Genomic DNA, 27,640 nt, shown 5'->3' on the forward strand with positions numbered 1-27,640 from the left:
CCCTTCAGCAGACGTTATTCTCTGCTCAGACCTCATGTTTTGGGACATCCTCATGGGTGTGGGAAGAGCTGGCTCTGGGGTGAACACGGTGCCGGGAGCAGCTCAGGTCAGGCAAGACAGGTCAGGTCCGGCCCCAAAACGGGCCTTATAAAATGTTCCTTGTAGTGCCTTGGGATGAGGGAGGAATTTTCCCTGCAGGAGGATTGTCCTGGGCTCGCCAGGTGCAAGACGCTTTGCACCTTTCTCTTTGCACCACGCTGCTTTGGGATTTGGGGCACCTTGGGGCCCCACACACGCTGGCAGTGGCTCAGTTCCTTGGTGTGCAAACATTTTAAACTAGCCAGGACTGAGATGCAAGGAGAAATGAGGGGCTTGGATTTGCCGGCATTAATGCACAGGTTAAGAGGGACAGCTTTTAACAGGGAAAATCCTCTGCAACAAGAGGAAGGAGAATTTCAGTATGGTTGAAGCAAATCTACGTAAAATTCCTTTCTGGAAGGAATTCAAGAAAATTATTTTCCTTCTGTGTTTCTGTCTCTCTTCTTCTGGCTTATAAAAACACCTTGGCTTGGATATTACATCAACTCTGCCTTTTATTAAAAACCCCTGCTCCGGTTGTGCAGATATCATGCTGCTACATGAAAGTAAAATTTTATGACCAGAAGCTGAAATTAGGAAGGAAACTTTTTGTTGTTGTTGTCGTGGGCTGGATGCTGTGGGTAGTCGTGGGGGCCTGTTTATTTTTGTTGTTTCTGAAAGGCAGCCAGCCCTGGGGCTCGGCACTCCGGGCTTTTTGGGGTGTTTGCTCCAAGCAGGTGCTGGCAAGAGGCAGCTGTGCCCTGGGCCGTGCGAGGGGCTGGGTGCTGGCCTCCATTGTGGCTGCTGTCACCTTCAGGTGAGCAGGGTTTTGTTTTTTTTTTTTTTTGCCATTTCTCACCTTAAAGGTGGTACTTCTGGTCGCCCATGAATTCCTCCCTCCCCTGCTAAAAAAGTAGTATGTATATAAGGGTAAAAAGTAATGTTTTAAAGGTCATCCTGTCCTTCCCTCTTGGGTCAGCTGTAGTGAGCGTAGGGGGCTACTACGTCTGGAGGTGCTTGGAGCAGATGAGTTGCACGGGGTGAGATGAAAGGTGCAGCTCTGAGCTGGGTGTTTGCTTCTGGCGTGGCCATGGCAGGGCAGCTCTGCAGCCCCAGCAGCCGCCCCTGCAGCCCCCGCTGTTCCCCAGCCCCCCCAGACAGGCTCAAAGCCCCCTGGGCTGCTGGGACCAGCTACATGGGGCCACTCCACCAGCCTGGTGGTGGCTCAGAGCTGGGGACCTTTGCGGCACAGCTTCAGCCGCAGCACCCCGGGGATGAGGGGACGCCTCGGGGGACTTGAGGCCTCGAGGACAGTCCCTGCGCGTGGCCAGCTGGGAGCGGGGCTGGGCTGTCCGGAGACACCGTGGCGGGGATGGGGGATGCAGGTCAGGCCCAGCGGCCCCTCCGTTTCCTTCTAGCCCCAACGTCTGCGCAGCCGACTGCTGCCCTGGGAAGATTTACGGAGCAGCAGTAAGTATTTCACCAGCTCTTTATTAATAACGCGGCAATAAAAAAGGTGCAGCCTTTCTTCCCAAGGACTCGCAGAGCCCCTAATAATCCAAGGAGGGATTTGGCTCCCCCCGGTAGATGGCTCACCGGTGGGCATGCTTTACGGCCCCTTTGTTGGAGAGGGGCTGTCCCCCAGCATCAAAGTGCGAACTGAGGCTCGGTGATGGGCTACCCCATAAATCTCTCCTCCCTAATCCTTTCCTTTCTACCATTTGCAAACTGGGGGAGGTGGGGGTGGACTGGACGAGGCAGGCCAGTTTTAACCCTTTGTGCTTTTGGGGATCTCCTCCTCCTGAGCAGAAGAACCATGCGTGTGAGAGGAAGACTGGTGCGTAGCCACCTCGTAGCAGCAGGTAGTTGTGTTCTGCAATTAAACCCCAAATGACAGCTTAAAGAGCTCCTTTAAGTTTAATAAGCCCACCACTGTATATAAGAAATAAATCTGGCTGCATTACAATCACTTCCAACTACTTAAGCAATAAATGCAGAGCTCTGCTCTTACTCACCCATTACGTGGGTAGGGTTGCTTCGCTCCTCGCTTGGTTTCCAGGGCTGGGATGCCAGAGGAGGGCCCAGCCCCAAATTCGGAGACAAATCAACGCTGCGGAGACTACAGGCCTGTGGTAGGGAGGTGGGGTGATCCGGGGCTTTGGTTTGGGGTCACTTGGATCTGGGGCCAAAACTAAACCCTCGTGGGCTCTGTGGAGGCGAGGAAACCATCCGAGTCAAATCGCCAAAATCTCCTTTTGCTTTGTGGCTGGTGATGTGTCGGGCTCTGGAAAGATGTGTGGCATCCTGGCTACTCAGCGCTGATCCTGGAGGCAGAGGTGAAGGAGGACCTAGGTGAAGAGCAAGAGGACGGATGGCGATTTCGGTCTGCAGGTGTTTGTGCAAACAGTTTCTTCAAGGGCAGGTTTTGCAGGCGGGACTGTCACTGTCATGTTGTGGCACCAAACAACTTCTTGGTGGCTTTCTGCCTTCCCCGTGCCCACTGGAGGTGGGATCGGGTACAAGGGCCATCGGTGGTCGCCCGAGACTCAGGCAGAGTCTGGCAGCAGACCTTGTGCAGCATTCAAGCTGCCACACCGGGCTTCCCAACCTCTCCTGGCCCTGTTACCCAAAATCTGCCCAGCGAGGGACACCTCCGTGCCCAGCAGAAGCAGGAGCCAGCCCAGAGCAGGATGGAGCCACGAGGGGCTGCTGCGAGCACCTCGTCCCCTGCTCCCTGCAGCTGCCGACGTCTCCATCCTCCAGGCGCTGCAACGGTTGAAAAATGAACTTTGTGTCCGCTTTATCATAAAAGATCCTGGGCTTTTTAAGCCCAGCTTTATAAACAGTGATGAAAGGTCCTGCAACGGGCAGAGGTCTGCTTTTGAAATTGAACAAATTGTCGTTTTATGGTTCCCGTGTGGTGGGGGGGCTGTAAATCTCCCAGCATTTAACGCATCTGTTCTTTTCCAACCACGCTACCAGCATCTCGAGGAGGAGAGGGAGAAATATCTGACATTTCCTGACATCGGCTGCTCTCACGGCCCCCGGGAGCTCCTCGGGAAAGTTTTTAAAGTAATATTTATGGATGATCATGGTGAATCAGGGCCTGAAAGGTACAGAGACAGGACTGGTGTTCATTAACATTTGGAAACTGTGCACTGAGGATTTCCCTGTGGAGGGGCAAAAGGAATGGAGTGAAAGTGAAATAGCTTTCGAGGTAATCCAGGTCTTTCTGAAAATTATTGTTGTTGGTAAAAATCAGAACCGTATTTTCGATGAAGAAAAAAAAAATACATTTTGGGGATGGTTTCCCTTAAAGTGGCTTTCTTTCTAAAAGGCCATAATGAGTTCCTTAGCAAAGACGTTTGTTCTTACTGATATATGGATACACGGTTGGTTTTGGTCTTTGTTTCATACACATCTCCATATTAAACCAACAATATATCTGCTCCAGCTGATTACCTAGGAATAGCTTCCATTTGATATTTTTTGATATCCCTTGTTGCCACAAACCATTTAGTTTCCACTTGATAAAAACATCCTTAAAGCGTTGCTTTAAGCCGTCTCACACCGGCTTTCATGTGATGTTCTCCGAGGTGAACTTCCACGTCTCGGTAAATAACAGATCTTTGACGGAGACTTGTAAAATCCCTCGGCGGTTACTCAGCATTAATTACTCGGGTTTTATGAACAGGAAAACTATGCACCGGAGGACGGCTGGTTTGGTAGAGCGCAAGTGGAATCAGGTCCGGGGGTTTCGGCTTTCAGTGCATTTTCCTAAGGGCAACGGCGGTGCCCTTGTAAGTCAGTTAAAAGCCTCCCACAGCCCTGACTGATAACACGGAGTCCCTAGAGGTGAGCCAAGGTTTGTCCTTAATGTATTTATGTAAAGTGTCTTTGGAAGGATTTATTCAAATGAATGCAGGGAGGAGATAAGGCCACACGTGTCCTTTGAGCTAGCTGTTTCTTTCAGCACAATGTCTTGGGGCTTATCTGAGTGTACCTAAGATCAGAATTAGCCAGAGAGGGACAAAATTAGGGGATGTTGGCAAAACAACATACAGATTGCTCCGTAATCCCCAGGGTTTGAATTTCTCGGGACTTCTGCTATGTCCCTGCACATCCTGCTCCCAGCAAGGACCACATCCCACCTTCACAGCACGCCGAGTGGCGGCATCTCTGGTGGTCCTGTGTGGGGCCATCGGCAGCCCCGCAAGCACAATCCCCCAGCTAGGAACTGCTCCTGGCCCCCCTCTGCTCAGCTCTGTGAGCCTGGCACAAGGCGAGGAGCGCAGCCTGGGCAGCCCACACCTCTCCCTGGGGACACCGGGGCCCCGGGGAGGCGGCAGGGAAGCAGAGGAGGGGTGCTGTGCCTGGTGCTTGGAGCTGCAGCTGCTCTGCCCCATCCCCTGGGAGCAGGGTGGGTTTGGGACACAAAACCACAATGAGTTCAGCAGCAGCACAACGGTGGGGCCATGCCCAGCCGACCCTTGCGAAATGCCACCGAGCTCCCCAGCTCGCGGCATGCCGCGCTGCCGCTCATAGCCCAGTGCCGGACTGTTACCACAGGCAGCAAAAAAAAGGTTTTTTTTTTGCTTTTCAGTGACTTCATGAATCCAAGACACTGCCAATTCTCTATCATCTGCGGCATTTAAAATGTCAGCACCTCCCTCCCAAATGGAAATGGAGTTAAAGGTCCTGCGCTAGCCTGTGCCCCTTGCTCCGCTCCTGAAGGACTTTATAGCAAGCGGCCAAATCCTGCCCCTCTCTGTCTCTGCTGAGCTGAATTGTGTTTGCAGAGTGCTGGGGCCTTGCCGAACCGCAGCCAGGTTCGGGCTGCCCCTGGCCTGTCTGTCCCCAAGGTATTCAACCCCATGGTAGGTGCCGTAGCTCTTTGCTCACTGCTTCCATGTCTTCTTCCTTCCATGTCTTCCCAGCACCTCCCTGTTAAAAAGAAGCCTCCATCTCTCCCCCTTGCTTTCTTTTTGCTGAGACTCTGCTTGGAACTTGCGTAAAGCTTGCCCAAAAATAACACTGGCCGCTCTCCCAGCTGTGGGCGTCGTGACTTCTGTGCAGGGAAGGCTGCGCTCTCATTCGCTTCGTGGCAGATTTCGGTCAGCTTTGGCCGCCCTCCATCCTTGCTGGTACCAAATTTACAAGGTTCCTCCTTCCAAGCCTTTCACTCTTCTCCTGGGCTTACCTTTGCCTCGCTGAGGCCTCGTCTCTGGGAAGCTGCGGTGTTTTCTTGGCACAGCCACCTGTGAAACGTGGCACAGACAAACCAATAAAACCAGCCAATAAACCCCGCGACGTTTCTTTCCTCTGCTGCAAGTGGCCAAGGCAGCGCCGCTTCCTTTGGGATGACATTACAGCACAGCAGAGAGGATGAGACTCGGATCCTTTCCTATTTGGTTCCCGGCCATTGGATAATTTTTCCACCGGTGCAAGAAGAGGAATTTTTTTAAAGAGAAAATAGTTACAGAGACAGCTGCCGCGGGTGCTGGCGGGTCAGCCTGGGGTCCCTGCTCAGGTACCAGCCTCTTGGGCAGCGGTTGCTCATCAAAACTGGAGTGAGAGCCACAGGCCTGATGCCCAGCTGATGCTAATTAGTCAAACTTATATCATTTTAATGAGCTCGACATGCACAGATCACCTGTGATGGTAGCTCACTCGCATGCTACTGTGGAGAGGTGTAATAGAGAAGAAGGGTGCTTTGTCCCTCTCAGAAATCCTTCCTCCTTCTCAAAAAGGCCAGCCAGTGCCTTTTGGGGTCGGGGGAAGCCTGCTCCTGGCCACAGCCCTGCTGGGGACAGAGGACGTCCCCCGAGGGATGCAGGCGGAGGCGGCAGGGGACCAGCCCTGTGCCCTGGTCCAGCCCTTGGCTCTGCCCTGCATTAATTTAAAATGCTGTGAAGTGAGAGGGGTGGGGTGGGGAATGCTGTCTAAAACTTGTTCGGAGCCTTTGCTGGATAAATCCCCATGGAATTTAATTTAAAGGAGCTGACACCAGTATGAACCATGCCAGTACCACCAGCTCTTGAACACGTCCTACCAACTGCCCGCAGGGCTCTTGCTTTCTTATTTAAAGCGAAGACCAAAAGCAGCTACAACTGCTTAAGACCTCTGTGCAAAAAGAACGCTTTTTTCATCTTTTCACTGCAGAAGGAAATAGCATCTGCTGTAAGAATCTGGGACGGACAGCACTTCTCCCAGCCTGGCCGCAGCAGAAGCAGCCCGTGAACCAACACGGAGCCTCGTCTGCTGGCCCCGCAGGCTGCAGAGAGCCAGGGCAGAGGGAGAAGGGAAATAAAGGACAGACTTCCAGGAAAGGGAAGAAGACAACCCTGTATTTACAAGTGTGTACCTGTGCTTAAGCAAAGTCCCCGAAATGCTACTGGAACGCAATGCCAGGCTGCTTTATAGTAAAGCAAGCTCCGTGAGGTTGTGTGTCTGCTCGTGAGCTTCAGCTGACGAGTGACAGCTCTGAAGAGGCAGGAAAGTGGTCAGGAGTAAGCATGAAACATGTAAGATTGCAGAATTCAAAAGGATAAACAGTATTTGATACCTTATTTATAGGGCACCACAGGGGAAAGGTAAAGGTTTCAGAAAAGAAAGAAGCACTTTAATTTTATCTGGAGATTTTCCAACAATAAAATCTAATCCATCATTCTCTCAGTGTGACTGCTCTTAATGAAAATTTAGAGGCTGTGACTGAAATTTAGAATTCACAGGGGATACTATTAGGAAGATGTCTAGCAGCTATGCAAAACCTGTTATATCATAGCCCCTGCCAAAGGCCGGGGGAAGAGTGGGGTGTGAAGCGGACAGCTTTGAATTCGGCGTGCCGAGGCCGAGCGACGCCGAGCCTTCCTCGCCGGGTGGCAGCGGGGCTCATCCCAGGGCCCAGCTCACTGGGGCTGTGCCGGCAGCCAGGCCTTGCCGGTGCCGGGCAGGGTGGGTTTCCTCTTTACCACTTGGGCTGAGACCCTCCAGGTTCATTTCGTGCCGCGCAGCCTGGCTTGTCGGCGGTTATTTAAGACGTGCAGTGCCCGGGAAGCACGAGGACTGGAAGGAGCCCGAGGGGAAGGCTGGCCGTCTCTAATCGTTCCCAATCCTCTGCACTTTATTTTTAATCAAAGCAGATCACTAGGCTGTTTCCAATAGTTTTTAATGGGCAAAAAGGAGCTTCGATTATAAAGACAATAATGGTAAATTATTTAAGGGCCTGGATGTACATCATGAATCAGTTTAATACCAAAGTCACTGCCAATTACTCAACTGATTCAAAATGAGACTCCATCACAAAATGTTAAATCACAGGATAAATCTGTCCTAGGAAGGGCTTTAGTAATCAAAATTCTCTCAAAGCAGAAAAACCTTTTCTAAAAGCAGGGGGAAAAAAGGGTTACAGCTTAAGCCAGACATTATATAGTAATGCCAGATGTTAAACAGTTGACTTAAATTATTGGCAGCTATCAAATGCAAGATACTAATACTACTGGTTGCAGAGCTATGCCACCAAGTTTGCAATCTGTGGAATGGGCTTAAATATTCCTTTAATTTTCTGCCTATGGATAATAAGCAATTTGGATTAGCTTCCGCAGAATAATAACCTCCTAATTCTCAGCAGATGAGTCTAAGCCTTCTGCAACATCAAAAAACCAAGGCTGTGCTTAATATGTAACCTTTCATGGCATATGTTTTTAAATTATACGACTCCACTGGACGTGTGTAATTAAGCACAAGAAATGCCTGTAACCACTCTGCTTGCCTTGCAGCAAGGAGAAGGCACCTACATTGTCCCAAATGCAGAAAAAAACTAAAAATCTGTTCACAGGTTGGCACTCAAAGGAAGATGTCGATCTGCACCCCAAATTGGCCATTAAAACACCCATGTATGCAGTCCCATACATCCTGGGCATCCTGCAGCAGCCCCCACCGTGGCGTCCATCCCTGGCTGAAGGGATGGGGACCTGGGGTCGGCCTCGTTCCCCGTGCTGCTCAGGCTCGCATCCTTGTCCCGTGTTTTGTTCTCGCCCTGCACTGGGCTCCAGGATGCATTACAAATAAATGAAGCAGCCATAGCCAGACCTGTTCTCCAGCTGTTTGCTCATCGGTGTGCATTGTGCAAATTATAATACCTCCCCAGCATGGCCACAAGGCTACACATCCCGTGAGCTTTTGTTTTGTCTTAATTTGTGTGGTGTTTTTTTTTTTTTTCCTTCCCTGAAAAAGAGCTGCAGGCACTTGTGTGCTGGGCACGCTCCTGGTGCTGCACCACAGGAAGGTCCCTGCGGGGGGCTGGAGGTGGGTGGGACAGTGGCGAGGAAAGGGTCAAAACATCCTCCTGGCTGCGAGCAAAGGAGGAATGTTGGCAGGGGAAGCCTTGCCACAGGAATAAGAGGTTGTCCTGGCTGTTCGGATTACTCCACATGGGGTGAGTAAAACTGTCGGTCGGACTGAAGCGTCTGATATACAAAGGGGAATAAAAACTCATTAAAGGTCTAAAAGGAAACCCTATTAAAATACCAAATATAAAACGGAGGAGACTCGATCACCCCAGTGCTAGAGAAGTGTCAGAGCTTGAGCGAACCTGGCTTTTTTTTTTCCTGAAAGCAGAGGAAATGTGTTTTGTGGAAAGCCAGGTGGGATGAGGGGCAGGTAGGGTGTCAAAGAGCACTGATAATATTTCAGGGTCTCGCTAGGAGCCTGGAATACGAAGGGGATTTATTCAGTTTTCGGCAGGGAGGAGAGTGCTAGCAGATTTTTGAAGGCATTCCAACGCTGTTCATGTTCATCTGTTTCTTAAATCGCGAGCTGCTGGCTGCCGTGGAGGGGAGCATCTCCACCTCCTCTGTCCCCACCCCGCCGCCGGCAGCGACTCAGCGCGGCTGTGTCCCCGTGGTCCCCCTGCCCTGGCCCGCTGGGGTCCCCCCAAAAGCCAACAAACCGGACCGCTTTTACAGGGCCCGAAATACCCCGAGAGCGGTCCTTCTCATGGCATCTCGTTTCTGCTTTATTTGATCTTGGGGAAGGGAAGAAATTACGATGGGAAGGAGCTAACCGAACCGTTTTGTTCCAAGCATGAAAAAGCCAGGTCATCCTGTGAGTGCTGGAAGCAAGGGAGCCTGGCTTCGGACAGACTCGTTCCTCACGGCTGGTGGGCTTAAAAACCAAACAGTATTAGGGCTGGCCCCCTTTGTAGGGGACACTACTTCTCCGCTGGCTTCTCCTGCGTGGGGACACGGTTGGCGCACAGGCATGAATGCTACCAAGGCTTCTCCACGGATGGGGAATTTTGCCCCACCTCTTCCCAGATTTGAAGGTTTTGGATCAGGGTTGAATTCAGGAAAGGCATAAACCGAGGGTTCCTCCCTCACACACACACATCTCTTATCACTACATTTTTGGGACATCTACCTGCCGTCCATTTGGTTGAAATCAGCACCAGAGTTCAGTAATTAGCGGGGGTTGCATGTGTATGTGGGCTGTCACCACATGCATCTCATTTCCTCACAAAATCAGGGTTCAAGTAAAAGCTTGGTCTGCTTTAGACAGAGGTGTAGAGCTGCTAACGCACAGCGAGGCTTGGTTTTTTTCAGCCTTGCCTCTTGGACCCTAGCTTTTGGAGAACAAGGATGGCTCCCTCCCACCTCAGTGACTTCTGGACACAAACAGGGCCCGTCATTCACTCACGCACACGTTATAACCACGTAAGCCTTGTTTCTGTACGAAACCCGAGCAGAGCTGCTGCCACACAGCAGACGACACTTCGTCAGCCCATTGCAATGCTCCGAGGCACTTCAAAGATCAAGGGGAGGGGGGACCGCCTCCAAGGCACCGTGGAAAGTTTGCCCGTAACAGAGGCGACGACTCTGCCGAGACGCCAAAGGTAGCTGGAAAGGACCGCAAGCCTTTTCCCAGCAGCTCCGTTAGGAGAATCTCTTTCACAGCTCTAGCACTGAACATCCTTTTCGGGGCCAACAAGCGCGAGGGGGAGTCAGCTCGCAGTGCCGGCACGGATCTGCGGCACCTTGCTCGGGCGCAGCAGGCTGATGGATTAGCACTCGTCCAAGGGGAATTGTAGGTCTCAATCCTCTGAGCCTTTTCCAGCCGACTGATCTATCCCAAGCCTTTCATCGGATACAAATGGGCCTTTGACTTTCAACAGAATGAAGCAGCAGTAAATATAAATGGGACGTGAATATATATATATATTTTGAATGGATGTTTTAATGGTCTGTTTGCTCTACAGCTCTGCTGTTGCGGTCAGAGAGGAATTCCACCTCTACTTCAGGAGCCGGAGGTAGAAATCCATTCCCCTGGTCCCCAGCAGCTCACTCCCACTGAGCTGAAGTCTTCTGCATCTTCAGTTATTCCTTGACCTGGTCCAGACTGGTCCATTCCTCCCTTAATGTTTCACTTCCCAACCTGCTGCTAATTATTGCCTATATTCCACTTCTTTATTTTGAGGCTACCAGTTATCCCCAAATATACCCCTATGTAAATTTTTATTCCCATTCCGGGCACCTGACAAACACGAGGCCACGCTGTGCCAAGCCCCAGCAAGCAGCAGACCAAGGTTCCTGCTGCCTTTGCACAGAAAGGGCAGGGACAAGTGCACAGCAAAGCAGTCAGTGCTCTGAGGTGATGGGGAAGCTACGTCTCTCATGTGCTAGAGATAAAAAGAGAAGAATACATTTGCATTTCCAGGTGTGTTGGAACTGAAATGCATTGAATGCCAGCCTAAATCAGTGGTATTATACAGTACTCTCGCTGTGGCCATGGGAGTTCACCAGATGCTTTCTCATTGTTCTGTCTTAACAGAGGATGGGGAGTTGTGTCTGGCTTATGGGCTCAAGGAGCAGGAAAGCTGTCTCTTCACCCCAAATGCAGAAGTCACTGACCTACAAGATGAAGACCATGAAGCAGAAGCCTGCGGTGTCAGTCCCAGACTGAGAGCTTTGCTAGGTCTGGGCACGAAACGCTGCGTGGCAGAGCAGACTGAGCTGAGGCGATACGAAATTTAACCAACATACTTTACACCCACACCACTAAAAATAGGACACCGACGCCAACTCTTCATCTGGAAAGAGAGGAAACACCAGTGTTGCTGTGTTTTGGATGAAACACAGCGCTGAGTCCTGACCATATTTGGCCATAAGAGCATCTCCCAGGACTGCTGCGGGAGAGCGGAGTTTTCAAAAACTTCTGCTGGCCAAGTGCCAGTTCTGCCTTTATTATTTCTCCTTGCTATCTCAATACTTCATTTCATCACCTAAATTGCTGTGTTGAGTTACTCTGCGCTGTTAAAATGCTGTCATGCTACAGAGGCAACTATGTGAAGGAAATGATGGCTCCACAGAAAGTGCCCCACGCAGCTGAAATCGGGCCACCTATTTAGGTGTCGGGTTTAAATTTTTCCTTGTAAGCACAGAAACTTGAAACACTTTGCCCAAATCTGTTGAAAGCTATGAAGACATTAAAGATTATTCATGAAATAAATATTCGTTTGCAGGAAGGCATTTTTTTAATGCATTAATATTTCAAGCAGCGTGTTGCAATGTGTGCAGCCTCTTACAGAAAAAGGTAATCATATTCCAAGTGTTGTTTCAATAGCTTTTATTATTAACAATACCAGAAAAGTACCACATTTTTATGAATTAATGGCAGTTTCAGCTTAAATTAAAATACTTCCTAGATTTTCCTTGTACTATTAACTACTAGTAATGAAAAATTTCCATTCCATGGGTATGAGTCCTCAAATGCTCTCCTAACAGGTTCTGTAATACCTTCAGTTTGCTGACAATTTTTAACCAGCGGTACTATGTTATGGTTGTCCTGAAAACATGAAAAGTGTCCTTATTTCATTCACAGTTACCCTGTCTGCTTTTTCCCATAGAAAAGGCGATTACTTTGCCAACAGCTTATGAATATATTACAGCTTTCCATCTTCAGCTTCCCGTGTATCAGAATTTCCACTTTTGAGGCACTTTCGGTCCCACCGGCTGATGCTTGCCGGGGCCTCAGTGTGGAGCTCTGGTACCATCTAGCGTTACTGGGAAATCCCAAACATCTGCTGGACGTGGGCCTTTCCTCGCTGATCACCTGCTGGGTTGGCAGCAGGAGAAATCTGCCGTGAGATTTTTCCAGAAACCTGGCGATGACCGGAGCAGCAAAGCTCCGTGAGCAGCTGCCATGATGGTGTATGCTGGGCCTGGCTGGAAGGGAAGCGAGTCTTTCACTGTGTGTGGTGCTTGGGGCCACATCCGTGGGGTTCAGTCACGGAGACCCCCAAAAGGAGACGCCACGGGTGTCTTTAAATATAAAGTAATTAGATTAGATCCAAAAGGAGGCTGCCATAGGCGTGAGAGGCAGCCTCCCCCTTTTCCTCCTACAAGGCCTAGCACACCACAGAGCCCTGCAGGAGCACTCCTTGTCCCGATGCCGGTTCCCCCCCTTGCTGTGAAGGACAAGGGCTTTATTTCCACCCCGGGGGCCAGCCATGCCCCCAAGAATGAGGCACACCCCCCCACCCCCCCCTGCCCACACCAAAGATGGCGGCCCCTCGGGGCCCTCCCAGCCCGCTGTCAGGGCGGAAGTAGCGCCGGGCGGCTTCAGGGCGGGCTGCCCTAATAGGGTCGCCGCCTCGGAAGCGGTTGTAGGTTCAAAGAGTGGCGGGGCCCGGCGGGGCGCTGAGGAGCGCGGTGGGGAGCGGGGGGACACGGACGGGGACGGGCCGTGAGGGGGCGGCCTGCGGGGGGCGACTGGGGCCTGCGGGGGCCGACTGGGGCCTGCGGGGGCCGACTGGGGCCTGCGGGGGCCGGAGCGGTGAGCGACGGTTCCGACGGCCGTCCCGCCAAAGGGGGGCAGCTCCCGCCCTTCTGTGCCTTTTTTTTTTTTTTTGTTCCTCCCCTCCTTGTTTTTGGCGTCGTTTAAAATTTGGGTGGAAAACGGGGAGTTTTGGGAGCTGCTGGTTGTGGTCGGGGTTGGGCGTTGCTGTCCCTAGGGTGGCTCGGAGGGTTCGGGGCTTGGGGTTGGCGTTTTGGGGTCTTTCTGAGGGAAGCGGGGGCTAGCTTGCTGTCCTGCTTGCTGCCAAACAGCGTGGCGCTTCCTTCAAGCTTCGGTCACCATGGGGTCCTCAAAAGGGGAGGAGGAGGAGCAGGGTGTGATCCTGATCAGCGACGACGAAACCGAGAGCACGCTTGGGAATTCGGTTCTGTTAGTAGACCCGTCAGGTAAGTACTGGGCTCTTCTTCACCTGTGAAGTTCTCCTTGCAAGAGAGGTCTGTGAAAACCTTTCCTACCGCTCTTTGGGTAGTGTTTTCAAGTCTTTTGTCCCAGGCCTGTGTGCCATTTGCGCCATATGAAATTATAAGAAAACTTGCATCTTAAAGTGTTTTAAAGAATAATTGTCAGTAGCTGATGACTCTGTTATCCAGTTGTAGTTACCTTTCTACTAATTTAGACTTTTTTTTATACAGAAAAGACCGCTGTGGAAGAGGAGAAAACTGAAGAGGTCGTAGACGAGGAATGTGACCTCATGGTTACATTCTGTAAACAAGCAAATGTGATGCCCCACGCCAGATACGACTGTACGATACACCCGTTTGAGTATGTTCCCTGATGTGGAGGACGATAACGGGGGTTTCCTTTCCTACATTTAATCCACCTTGTCAAGTAACCTTGTTAGCATTTTAACAGCTAACAAACAGAAAGAGTTGGGTAAGGTCACAACCAGCTTTGTAAGTAATGTTCTGTTTTTTAACTCTGCAGGAGAACGGAATGTGATACGTGCTCGCCTCTTGGAAAAAATGCTGATTTTTGCAGTCAGTGCTACTGCTACATTTGTGATAAACTAGCTTCTGAGGTAAGGAAGAACTGTAGTAAAAAAAAAAAAAATGCACAACTTTGAGTAAACTGAATTCCTTAAGTCTTTAAAAGACATCAGTCTTATTCACACTAAAACAATAAACAAAACTTAAAATTTGATTATTTTAACAGTTCCTCTCCTAAATGTTCATCTCAGTCAGCTTCACAGCACTACTAACACATGGCCAGTGTCTGGATTTATTTCTGGTACTCCAGTAAGTTGTTGGGGTAGATACTCATTTGATAAAAACAAATGTACCTCCTGTTTTCCTTGGGTACATGGTGTATTTCATGGAATCATTGCACTAAATCGGACTGATTCTCACTGCCCTAGACAAAGGTCAAACTTTAGATGTTCCTAACCAAAGTAGGGGGTGAAGTAGGGGGAGCATTTTTTTGGGTTGTTTTTTTGTTGTTTTTTTGTTTTAGGGGGAGGGATTTTGCGTATCTGGCTTGTTTTGCTTTTGTTTTTTAGAATTCAGCAAACTTTACTTTGAGTAAAGTTGGCCTAAACATGCAAAAACAATGCTCTGTTACCAGTTTACAATGGGGAAGGTGTGAACCCTAACTACCTGTAAGGTGCTCACTAATGAGGGTAAACCTGGGGGGAAGAGGGAGGGCCTGTCTTTTTTTCCTTCTTTTAAAGCCACAGTAGCAAGCTATTGCCATATTGGTCTCTTGCTTCAGCTGTCAGAATACCTCTTTGTGGCTTTGACTAGCTGTATAAAGCATTAAATGAATTCTAGTCCTTCACTAAGGTAGAGGAACAACTTTTGTCTGCTTAACTTGGGATGAGGAAAAAAACACTTTTCCCTGTCTTTCCCTTTTCATGAAATAGTGCCAGAATTGGACGACCCCTTCCCTCTGTCACTGCAATGCACATAACAAAAGCAAATTCTGGAAGGACCAGCGTGATTTTGCCTTGGCTGGTGTCCTTGTAATGTTCAAATTGGAGCTCATGGAAATAGATGCAGACCTTCGGCATGGTGGTAAGCACAGTGCACTTATACTGTCTTGGGAGACCTGTGGCTCGATGATACTTACAATCTATGAGGACCGCTTGTTTGGACTGCAGCTGTCCTTGCAAAGGCTTGGTGAATTATTTAGGTAGCAACTTTTCCCTGCTACCCCCCTCCTGGGCCATACGCAGACCAGACAGATCTGCAGGTCTGTTTTTTTGCTTCCTGCTTTTCTCCCCCTGGAAGAAGCACCAAAGCATGCCTGGCCATTAAGATTGCATGCAGGGGATTTGACAAATATTTCACATAGGGTACCTCTGAATGTCTTGCTGTTTCTCTTAGTTTTTAGTTTTGAAGAAAATTGATGCACTAACAGTTTCACATCTCTGCCTGCCCTCTTAGGAAGTCTTCTAATAAATTTTATCCAGGAACTTTCTGTGGAATATAATAAGTATTTGATTGGAGAAAAATTACCTCCCATACAACATGAATGCTTTTGTCTCCCAAAGTTACCTCCTGGCCAATGCAATATCTGCAGATCACGCAACCCGGAGGTTGTATACAAGTAAGTGACAACAGAACTAGCAGTACGGATTGGTCAGTGCAGGTTTGCTTTCCTTTAGTTACATGCTAGTTAGAATCATGAGACCTGAGATAGCAGAAACAACTGAGGGAACCTAACTGGTCAGTGGGCAATTAAACTACATCCAGTTCAATTCAAAAACTCCTTTAAGTATATTTTTAAATATGACTCTTGTGCTATGTGAAGACAGTTGCTAATATTCCTCATTATAACAATTTGGGAAAGCATGAAACTGAAGTCGGTATTTTTACTAATTTGTCAGGATTGGGTTTAGCTTTTACTCAGTGGTATATGCCTTTGAAATACTGAAAGTAATGCTTTGCAAATGCCATGTCACCATGTCGTAGATTCTCAAGGAAAGGCAAGTTAGTTTGCTTTCCAACTGTAGGAATGTCATAATTGCCATTTGTTTACAAAGTATCTCGTTCCAGACACTTTATCTTATGGACTGCTTAACTTTCTTAGGTACTCTGGAGTTTTTGCACTGGTAACAAGATTTTTAAATCAGTCAGAAAGAGAGAATCCTAAAGCTGCTGCTGTCATGCTCCTGGGAGCAGCTAAAGAGCTAGCCCTTCATAAAGACCCTGCTTTGTAAGTATCCGGTTCCATATCTAGTGTGTGATCTTTGTTTGCTCCTCGAAACGAGGAGGTTAAGTGAGAGAGTTCTGGTTTTCCATTTATTAAGGGTAGGAACAGTGTAAAGGTCATAGCCCTGGTTGCAGCACAGCGAGAGGAAAAGAGTATGCGTGAGGAAGAAATGAGCCTGACTGCAGGGACGGATTCTGGGGAACAGAGAATGATAAAGGTTGTGTGTGGGAGGAAGAAGTTGCATGGGATTGAGTCGTGAGGGAGAGAGATGATCTCCGATGAAGGAATTTGAGATGGGAACTGGAAGCGGGGAGGGTAACAGACAGCAGGTGGTGGCAGGTGGGAATCAGTTCTAAGGGAGAAGGTAAAAGGCAAGGGAGCCTTCCTGAAAGAAATGTGTGCAAGTTGCATTATGTGAGGAAACATCTGCTTCTGAACTGGAAGGGAGGACGTGACGTTTTTCAGGTAGTAAGTCTTAGAGCTGCCCCATAAGTCTGGTGGAAACGGACCTGTTTCGCTGGGAGGACTGAACAATAAATAAACAGCACAGTGTTTAAAGTCTGTTTTTTATTTTCATGTTTATATTATGGCTGGTTCATACTTGATTGCTGTCTGGCTTGAGCAAGGTCCTGGAACTTTGCTTAACAGAATCTAAATATTTTGGAGCTAGAATTCAAGGCTTCTTAAAAGCAGCAGTAAATGTGGTGTGGATTAGTTCAACAGGCCAGAAACAGCAGCTCCTCTGCAGTTATTTTTGAGGAGTTATCAAGGTTAGAACCATTGTTTGGGTAGGTTTCTCTGTACACTTACTGTGAATCCCACAGGATTCACCGTAGTCACATGGGATGTGGTTCAGCCCTCTTGTGGGCTGATACACAGCCCTGTGCATGCACAGGTGTTCCTGCAATGATCCAATGCAACAGGTTAGAAGGTTAGGTACTGCTTTCCTGTGTCTGGGCGGGAGGGGTTGTGCTTTAGTTGGTTAGGTACTGCCGAAAAACTTAAATCTAGAAAGTTTTACGCTTCGATCACTTGTTTTGTCAATTTGGAGTGATTATTAGCATGATAGCTCCCAATGCTTTTTAAGAAAAAAGTGTTGTCTAAAACAGTTGTGTACAGAGAAGGTGAAAAGGCAGGAAAAAAGAAAAACAATTAATTAGTGCTTTTCTTTCCCCCACCCCATCTGTGCCCCTCTTAGAAGCTGGCAGAACCTTGGTCATATTGATTCGCTAAAGCTTGCTGTCCCATATTTGTTGCAAAGGTAAGACTTATCACATATGCTGAGATGGCAATGAGACGGTTCCTAGATGCAAGCATTCTGCTTACGCGTGAGGTTTGAGTGCATGCTTTAGCTTTTAAAAGCCGTAAGTAAACTTGCACAGCTCTAAAATAAAGGTATGGAGTCTTAGGGTTCTGTAGCACCAGGGAACAGGACCTAAATATACTATGTTAGGCACTGGTTTGTTTGAGCAGAGTATGGAGAGCTGGAAGCGTGTGTGAAGACTGCAGATGTGTAGGGACAGACAGAAGAGTGTAAAAGAACTACACACACCAGTCAGCCTGATAAGCAGGGACCTCAGCATGCTTTCATATTCTACGATTGTATGCAACAGATCAGGGTTTTTAGCATCTCTGCGTATTAGTCCCTTTCTGTGAAGGACAAGAGCAGTATCTGCCTTATTTAGAGCCGCATAAACACTCAACCCTTCTTTGTTGCCTCAGAGGAGACTAACTTGATAGTGAGCTCAAAGCCAAGAAGGTGGATTACTTTTAGACTGTAATCTAGGAGTGTTCTGTAGGGCCAGACCAGAAGATGGTGTTGGGTAGCTACTTGTGGTTAGTAAGCCTAAGAGTAAATAGCATCGGCTCAGAATCAAAACAGCAGCCTTGTAGTCCTCCACTGGGATGGAGTAGTCGGGGATGTAACATAGTGAAGTTCCCCCAGAGGTTAACGAATGAGGACATCTCACTTACTTGGCTTAATTCATTTCTCATTTTAGCTTTTCACCTTTAACCTCAAATTCACTTGCAACAGAAGGTTAATGAATTAAGAATTAACTTTTTTTTAGGAGCACTCAAAAACAATTAATATTCTCACCTCTATGACAGGTATAACCTAAATCCTATATCAGTTTTCATTTTAAATGACTATTCTTGAATTTATTAATTTTTTACTTTAAAAGAACAGTAAAAGGATTTTCTTTGCCTCCCTCCCCCAGTTTCAAAAAATTAAGCTCTTCTTTGTGTCAGTGTGTTAGCTTCAGTTTTCAGTCAAGACAAAAATGGTTTCACAAGCTTTGAAGCTGCCAGGAGCTCAGGTTGATCAGCTTCCTTATCGAGCTTACAGTACATTGCTGCAATGTTTCTTGCACACTCAGCGGGGATCTTCTTTAAAACATAAGACCACAGAATACATGCTTTCATTGATGTTTAAAATTAATAATATAAAAGCAATATCTGTATTTACTGCAAATCTTAACGCACAAGCTTATAGATCCAAACTGTCTGACACTTAACCAAAGAAATCTGTATATACTCTCTAAAGTAGTTTTCCACAGGATTTTTTTTACAAGTTTAAATAACAATTCTATTTAACTTTAGCATTTTATTTTTATTTTCCTATTTAAAACAGGATCACAACACAACTTCAGAGGATGCTGGTGTTGTGTGACTTCCCAAAAAATTTATATGAGAAGTTTATTAACTTTTTCCAGTCCATTTCACTTCCGTGTCACTGTTTTGGCTTCTCAAATAGGTATGTTCTTTTTGCTTTTTGTTTACAAAATATATTTTCATACAGTTGGCTGGTTTGAAAACAGCTTTATAGAATGGTTCTTTCATTGATGGTGCTGGAGATGTGTGCGTTTTATCGGAAGGTTTCAGTATTAGCTACTTCATATCCTGTCCTTAGTAAGAAATTGTTGTTTGATGCTATCGTGAAGTGCATATTGATAATTTTCTTTCTTTCCCTCAAATTGAACTGTAAACTTCAAATGTTTTATTAGTAAGTCTTCACGTTACTTAAGGGAAATATTTTGTGGCACACCAACAAAATACACTTAACGTTTCTTTTTGTGCTTCTAGCTTGAACGTTGTGCCATGGGATCATGTCTTGCTAACCACTGTTCTAAAAGGCCAGAACACCACTGGACAAAGAACGCAGAAAGGAAGAAAAATATTTCTGTGGGAAGCGCTTCCTGTCATACAGGCTCGAGTGGAGAAATTAGTAGACAAAATGAAGTGAGATTGGTTTAGTCTTGTTTTGTTTTTTTTTTTATTTTATAAATTCAACTTTGTTATTAACTGCAATGTAGTCTTTTCCTAACATCTGTAGCAGTCTTGCATTATGGGGAAACATGCAAAAAATAGATATATATTTGAAGCTGCTCATTCCTATTACTTCTTATCAACAAAGCCATTACTTTTTGAAGTTGTTCATAATAGAATCGAGCCATTTGAACACTTCAGGACCTGAAAGGAATGTTGAAGTGGAAAATTTCATTGTTTCTATAATCTCACTAGGTTTTAGATGTTGATGTTTAAAATGTGCTCTGTTTGTCAAAGGCTGACTAGATGGAAGACAGAAAAAAAAAGAAAAAAAGGTGTGTTCTGGTCTCTGAGTCTTCTGTAGTTTCTATTCAAAAGAATATAGTCCACTTCAAGATGCTCCTGTTCTCAGCCTCCTGTTTTATTTTCCTAGAGTACAGAGATGATCTGTGCATAGCTCCTTAATTCAGGTATCTGCTGTGTTCAGAAGTGGCTTTATAGAACTTATTTCCAACAGTCTCTCTTCCTGCCAGTTGTATTTCCATCCTATTTTTGCAATATCTCTTACGTGGGAAGAACTACTGTTTTGCTTCATTAATTGTAATATTTGACATGTACACAGCTTAACACTTCCTTTCTTTTCCTACCCACTTGTTTTTTCTCTCCCCAGCTATAAAGAAGTTGTTCGTTACCTGAGAGCTGTGAAATGCAATGATACCAAAGGGTAAGTAGCTATTTTTGTTTCTTCGCCTTAGGTTTGTGTCCCAGTCTGTCCTTTTATTCAATGTCTAATAAAATGGCAGAACGAAAAGCAGGATTTTGGCAGCTGGTTACCAAGTGAAAATAATACAGTACTGCAGCTAAATTCTGCCTTGTTGGATGTAATTTATTAGTTTTCAAACTTAATCAGGTATATACATACACATTGTAAAACTTCCAGTGAACAAAAATCAAGTGTTCGTTCACTTCTTTTTTCCAGGTTAAGAGACCTTCGAGATAAAATCCCATTCTATTTGTGTAAAACTGGAGACTTCCTTGATGCTGCGCATTCTCTGTTGTTTCCCGTCAATAGCCTTGCATGCTGCACTGCCTGTCGGCTAACACCTTTTCAGTTTGAGGCCTACCTGAAGATGTTCAGAACAGGCAGTGTCCCCACTGGAAAGGATATTCAAGACCCTGCGCCCTGGATTACAACTGGCAAGTGTAACTTCTTGCTTTCAAATGTTTAGAATCTTAATGATAGCTTTTATTTTAATAACACTCTAAAATCTAAACTTCATTCAGTTTTTTACAGTTTTCTAGGATAGCATGTAGGTTCTGAATAGAAAAACTACAGCAAAATATTCTAAAAAACAGCTGTAGACGCTTGGTTTTTTTCTTCCGGTTTCTGTAGAAACCTATCTGTAACTAAATTATTATCTTGGTTTTATCCATACTCTGTAGTTATTCGGGCAATAAAAAAAACATCTTGGATTTTTTCTTCTTGCAGGGCCTCCGTTGAAGGATGGTGTTCTAATTAAGCAGGCGCTCAAACTCCTGTTCAGCAATCTGTCACTATACAGGAATGTGAGTCTGTATTAAAACTTTCTGTGCCCCATTGAGTGGTTTTGTACATTATCTGTTTTGTCCAGTTACTTCTCCAATGAAAGATTTACTGTCAGGACCCTTTTCTCTGAATACTTCATACCTTCGTGAGACTTTTGTTTTACTTGTGGGGCTTTTGATCATTTAAAAAGCCTTGTTTGGGGGAGAGGAGAAAACAAACTCTTTTCCCAGATAATAGTTCTGCGCTCTGTCACAAAACATGTCAAGTTTTGTAAATGGTACGTTGATTTAGCTGGGACCTTTCTGATAAAATTATGGCAAATGTTGTATGTATGCAGTTCTTGTAAATTTACTGAGTTTAGCAGTATGCCAATGTAATGATAATCAAATTTGCTATATGTATACGTTCTTACTGCTATAGTTATTTACAGTGGGGCTGTAATGATCACACCAGCAGCATGTCTATTGATGGGCAATAGAATAGAAATAAAACAGGTGAAAAAAGCCTCTCTTTACTACAGGTGAGGGAAAATAGGTGGGCTGCTTTGCAACCTGACAAATGAGGTTGGGAAACCCCAAGCATTAACATGTAATTTGGGTGTAGTTTTGTCTGGGTGTTCCATTAGAGAGAGGAAGAAGAATGAATGCAAGTCCGCGTGTCAAGGGGACTTATTCTGATTGCTAAAGCTTGCTAAGCGTGGATTTGACTTGGTAAAACAAATGTTCTGCTGTGTTTCAGCCTAAATGCTGGAGTTCCCTCATCATGATTTTGGGTAGTAGCCGTTTGCTAGAAAAAAGTGGGCACCTACATCCTCTGTCCCTGAAAGAGCCACCGCTTGACTTCCAAGAGGTAACTGAAATGGGGCTTTGAGATGGAAGGATCTGTCTTTGCTGGCTATACATGACATAACTGGATGTGGGCATTGCCTCATCCTTTTAAATACTAAGGTTAATGTTACATTACCTCATCAAATATTCTTATGGTATGTGCCAAACGTAATACTTTGCAAAAATTGTGATTTGGGAATATTAAATGCAACAGAGAATAGATTAACTCCTTTTGCAGCTCAATGCTGAATACTAATTCTATATTGTTTAATGTTGAAATGAATCAGACAACAGCAAAATGGATAGGAAAGCCGTTTAAGAAAAATGTGTTCAAATAGTCCTAAGAGACAGTATCTGGGTGTTTTCTTGACAAGAACAGAAATAAGTGTCTGCTAAGCATAGTAGGTTAAAATGATGATATGTTTAGTTAGTGTTGCAGAGCCTCAGCTTTCCTTGCATATGCTGTTGAACAGTCAACTGCATCTGTAAAAATGCTGAAAAATAAGTAAAAGCACTTTAAAGGAGATTGTCTTGGGCAGTTTGTTTGTAGAGTAGCTAGGCATCCTCTTTGATTTGTGACTCCTTACTTCTTTTGCAGGGGGTGCTGGCTGCCAGTGGCAGTCTCTTGCAGGAGCTGAAGGCAAAAGTTAATGTTTCTTTACCACCTGCTATTTTCTCTCCTCAAGTAAGTGTGCATCTGGCAATAAGGAAATTGACAACTTGGTTTATAGCTCTCAAAGATACTGCAGTTGTATTATTATGAAAAGCTTTTAAGGGGGGGCTTGAAGATTTTTGGGAAGTGGCATAAGACTGTTGTTCTTCACATAGTCTAAAGGTTAGAGCAGGAATCTTGGAAGGTAAGGAAATTATTAGGGCCTGTTTTTTTCTGACTCTAAGAAAATCTTCAATTCAGGAGAAATTTAAATTCATCGCTGTCCAAATTTATGCATCTGTAAAGCGAAGGTTGGTAATCACTGATTCTGTATTAACCTCTCACATAGAATAATCTCGTGTTGTTTGGTTCAAATTAGAAATTATCCTTTGCTACTAACAGTGTGTGTGTCTCAAAACTCAGAATAGCATGGAATTGCCCAATTTGTTTTGAACAATGATTTCAGGTGTGGAGCGTGTTTAAAAGTGGCTTGAAATGGGTTATTTATTAAATACAATCACCTATCTAAGGAGCAATCTTACTCTGTTTTACCTCTCTTGAGGAAACTGCAGTTAGGTTATTCTCCAAGTACGTGACTCCTGGGCCAGAGGTTTTTTCCCCTTAATTCTTCCACTTCTGCTTGACTGTGATGGTGTGAGACTTCATGTTTCTGTGAGGACTTTGAAAGCCCCAGGTGAAACATGCTATAGAAACAGAAATACTTGTTTTATTCCCCATCTTTTGGTCATTGTAAGATTCTTCTGGATGTCGTGTCTGTCATCCAGCCTGTGTGCTTGGAATGGTATTAGTGCTGATTTGTTTGGATGTGATATGCAAGTAGTGGGAAAGCAGACTTCTAAATACATGTCTCTTCTTGTGGATATCTCTTCCTGCAGTTACACCATGAGGCTTGTCTTATTCTCGCAGTGCAAGCAGTACAACAGATGCTTTTCTGTGATCTCCCATTCCTGACTTCCTTCCTAGAGATAGCCCTGGCTTTTGGGGTGAGTCCTAGATATTGACCTCTATTCTAAGAGATTAAAGCAGATTATATTTAAAATCTGTGTAACACCAACCTGGTGTTGTTCCTCTTAAGCTTTTCTGACCTTTAATTTCTTCTATGTATTTTTTTAAGAAATGATAGACAATTAAGTTAAATCAGTGCCCTTATTTTTTATTTTCCCAGAAGAACTTCTGGGCTCTGAGGCTGTTATTGGATCATCTTTCGTATCAGGAGCACATTCTCCATGGCACTGTCAATCTGATTTTGAGAGATCTGAGTCGTCAGAAAGCAACAATGCTAAAACTGTGAGTAAACACTTGCTTCCTGAAATCTGTTTATGAAAACATTAACGGCAATCTCGAAGCAGTAGCATTTAGCAAAGATACAATCCTTAGCTCTTTGAAAATGGCCAGCCTAGTGTTCTAAGTCGAGAATGCAAATAAGATGCTAGGAATCAATGGGAAATAATAGACAATGGAACGCTTACATAAATGATGCATTTGTTTTGAATATTGTGCATGATCCTAATACCTCTTCTCAAGGTATAGAATGACCTCTGTGAGAGGAATTGGTTAACTTGACTCAGCCATCGGAGTCTGGAGTTATGATAACGGGTCTATAAAATCACGCTTTCTGTGCTGAAGGTGACCAGGGAATAATTGTTCACAGATCAAGAACCAGGGGGCTTAAAAGAAATCTAACCTGGCAAAACAAGATGGATTAAGGTTGTATCACTTGGAGGAGTGAATTTGGATGACAGAGAATGTTGTGGAAACAAAGTATATACGGACTGAAAAGCAATTAAGCAAATTGCTGTAAGACTCAAGTACAACCAGCATGAAAATAGCACTCCAGACCTAAGGAGGTGGTTCTTGAGCTGTTGAAGATAAGAGTGTACTTAGACAACAATTAATTTCCTTCAGATCTGTATGAGCTAGCACTATTCCTTATCTGTTCCTTTAAACAAGAGGTATCTAGGGCATCTCCTTCTGTGTGTCTGGTTTGCAGAAGGCCAAAATAAATATCGCGGTTGTTGTAAAGGGAGGATACTGAGCTAGATGGGCCATTGACCTGACCCAGTGCAGCTGTTCATATAGCGATAAAGCTTTGTAGTACTTCTTAATAAGCAGTAATGCTTATTGGCCAAGTAAAGGTACATCTGGAATAGCTGCAGCAATCTGAAATCTCTTTGCTTGATGGGAACCCCTATCACGGTGAAATAGTTCCAGCTGAAAAAAGAATGCCTGGTCATGGTATTGCTATGTCTACGTAATAAATGTATTGTTAATCAGAAGGTTTTAAGTGGAAATTGTGATTTTTGCATGACTATAGTGAGATGCTACTATTTTTAAAGCAGATTGAAGTATGAGAAAGTAGCATCAAGAGAGAAGCAGCGCAGATATTGTCTTTTGTCTTTGTTGTTGAACAGGTATGTTCTGTGTTTTGGTTTTATGTTGTTTAGGTGGCAAAACCTTGGTCCCCAGTATGTGGGTGAATTCCTTTGCCTGTTCCTGACTTGCAGACATAAGAAGATGCAATCTATCGGTCTGTTCGCTCTGAATATAATTACAGAAAACCTGCATGTGTAAGTGTTAAACTTTATCATAGCCAAACGGCAAATCATTATACATTGCAACAGTGCTGGTAGCTTTCACTTAATTAACAGGCTTAACTCAAAATTAATTACTGGTTTATATACTTCCTTATTATTAGCAATGGTAAAGGTACTGAATGTGATAGTTTGAGTAGATTTGAAATTATTCTGTGTTCCTGTTCAACCAAATGGTCTTCTAACTTCCCAGTGCCCTATGTTCTGTCTGCTCTGTGCAACCGTAACCAGTCAACATATCATAAGGTGCAGTCTCGTTCTGTTAGTTTAATGTCACTGTCATCTCCCTTCATTCTATTTAGGTTTATAAAACAACAACAGAAACCTTAGTTGGAACTTAGACCCTGGACTCTAGGGAGGTATAATGTTGCATAAAACTTCATTTAGAGAAAATAGTTCAAATTAGCTCAAAATGTATATTGTTGTGTATCTGCCAGAGTACAATGGGTGTACAGATGTCAACGTTTCTCTTAAACTTGTAAAAGATGTTTCACGTGGTGGTGAGGGAGTAAATCCCTTTTAAAAACTAGACTCAGGAACATCTGGGCACTGTAATGCAAACTGAGGACAGGATTAAGTTTGTGCTCGTCCCTCTTATCCTGTTTTAAAAAAAAAAAAGACTATTTGATCAGCAGCACAAAGCTGCTGGAGTGGAAAACAGCTCTGAAAATGTCTGAGTACTATGTTTAGATTACAAATGATGATAAAACACTGATAAGTCGCTATGGAGACCACTAGATATTCCTAAATATAATCCTTGCTCTCCTGGGTTGTGCAGGAAAATATTAACTTCTATCACTTTACATCCTATAATGTATTGACATAATAGTTTTAAAAAGAAATGACTCGATGCTTATATACCAGAAGGCAGAATAACTGCCTGCTCTGGCACTTTTAATTCACACGTAGCAGATGGCAGCAGAGTAATGTTGAAAATTTACTTTTTAGTAACTCTCAAGTAGAAATCACGAATACGTGAGTTAACTTACCTTGTAAAATGCTTCCCCCCCCTCCCCCCCAAGCCTTTGTTGTATGTATCTTAGGAAATAAAAGTCCTAACTTCACTCAGTTGTTAAACATAACTCAGCTCATATAAAAACTTGCGGTTCTAATAAATGCCTCTTTTTATCTCATATTTTGTGAGGTTTTACAGTACGCTCTAGCAGTAATCCAAGAGAATCTGATTAGATCCTTTCTGTTATGGTCTGTCTTTTTTTTTTACTGTACATCTGATGCTGGAGTCCTCTCTATTTGGAAGCTGAATTGTTAGTGTGGCTGAAACTGGGGGGTAGGTCTGTCCCTGTGGAAAATGGATTAAGAATTACATATCTAAATCTGTTTTTCAGGTGTCCATGGGCAAAACACCTTTGCAGATTCTTTCACAATGTAGTAAGTATCTTTGTATCTTAGAATTAACAATAAAGCATATAAATGACAAATACATCATTGATATATGATGTATTTGATATGTGATAATTGATAAATATTTGAAATATTTAGTAATGTCATTTATTGTAAAATTGATAAATTACTTATGTATATTATCTTTTTTGTCTTGACAGGGATTAAGGTATCTGCCCCTTGGCACTGCAGCTCATCACGAAGTCTCAAAGTTCATAAGCATTTTTGAAAAACTATAATTTGCCAAAACTTTCAAGCATATTTTTCAACTTGTATTGACTGGACATATCTCTTGCTGGGTTCTTCATTTTCTGTTTTGTCATCTCTTCCCTCACTTAAAAACGTTCACTTAAGAACTGACCAGACAAATACAAAAATTTTAGATTTAGGTGGTGAATAGTGGCTGTATTTCAGCAGATATGTTCTGGAAATGTCCTTTTTTCAGGCATGTGTATTAAGCTGTCATTTAAAGAGGCAAGAGCTATACACTGTAGGAAGAGCTGGCCTACAGAGAGATGCTGATCTGAGGCAGCGGATGCAAGAGGTATGAGAGGAGAGAAACATGGACAAAACAGCACCAGAAGTTTTTGCTTTTGAGTTGCACAGATGTATAGTTGTGTTCTGGGTGAGAAAGCTGCAGCAGAGCAACTGCTAAGAGAACAGTTAGAAAAACTTCTCCAGTGAGGAAAATTGCCTCTCCACAGGTGTACAACAGTATACATTAATGCTGTTTGCATTCCTTGGCTTTCTTTAGTGCATAATTATAAAAATAAACCACTCTTCAGTTAGTGTGGGTCAGCCTCAAGCTTTCTTATTTGCTGCAAGAAATCAGAATCAAGAAAGCCATAGCCTGTTTTTTGTACTAAAAAAAAAAGCTAGTTTTTTGAGGTTGTCTGATTGTGGGGCTTTTTTATATTCTACAATAGGTGACAAACTGGTGCTGATGGCTGTCATGTTTGGTTTGTTTTTTTTTTTGAAGCCTGAACTGTGAAGGTAGAAATAGAAATATTTCTAGCCTTGTTATACTGTTCTTTGCCCCCCTATCTGCATTGGTTCGGCAGTTGGGATAAAGTTGTTATACTGTATTTTGTTATCCAAAATGAGTTATGTTATTCAAGTCTTCCACAAAAAAGAATACATGCATCTAAAATTACTTGAGGTTTAATAAAACTTTTGTAGAAATCACACCATGTTGTCAGTTCTGTGAGTTTGTTTTGTTGTTTTTCTTTGTTGTGTTTTTAAGCAGTTGCTGTGC

The 27,640-nt window shown here is 44.7% G+C and overlaps 1 protein-coding gene across 1 annotated transcript; it reads left to right on the top strand.

The window, feature by feature from the left end:
• The first annotated feature begins 12,875 nt into the window (after positions 1-12,875).
• Positions 12,876-27,572, top strand: LOC308178317 (uncharacterized protein). The gene is made up of 20 exons (XM_080556791.1): positions 12,876-12,909; positions 13,182-13,316; positions 13,563-13,692; positions 13,855-13,948; positions 14,789-14,939; positions 15,312-15,474; positions 15,958-16,083; positions 17,279-17,341; positions 18,713-18,835; positions 19,165-19,320; positions 20,018-20,071; positions 20,327-20,544; positions 20,837-20,913; positions 21,632-21,742; positions 22,319-22,405; positions 23,269-23,376; positions 23,559-23,680; positions 24,838-24,960; positions 26,331-26,373; positions 26,547-27,572. The coding sequence occupies exons 2-20, from the start codon at positions 13,211-13,213 to the stop codon at positions 26,622-26,624; spliced, it is 2,133 nt and encodes a 710-aa protein (XP_080412917.1). The 5' UTR covers positions 12,876-12,909; positions 13,182-13,210; the 3' UTR covers positions 26,625-27,572.
• Positions 27,573-27,640: the final 68 nt, after the last annotated feature.

This window comes from Anser brachyrhynchus (genome assembly GCF_964034855.1).
Source record: "Anser brachyrhynchus genome assembly, chromosome: 15".
Classification (NCBI taxonomy): Eukaryota; Metazoa; Chordata; class Aves; order Anseriformes; family Anatidae; genus Anser; species Anser brachyrhynchus.

Coding starts and splice junctions, on each gene's coding strand:
- LOC308178317 (XM_080556791.1), top strand. CDS start 13,211: ATGGGGTCCTCAAAAGGGGAGGAGGAGGAGCAGGGTGTGATCCTGATC. Junction 22,406..23,268: donor CTGCTATTTTCTCTCCTCAA/GTAAGTGTGCAT, acceptor CTCTTCCTGCAG/TTACACCATGAGGCTTGTCT. Junction 23,377..23,558: donor AGATAGCCCTGGCTTTTGGG/GTGAGTCCTAGA, acceptor TTATTTTCCCAG/AAGAACTTCTGGGCTCTGAG.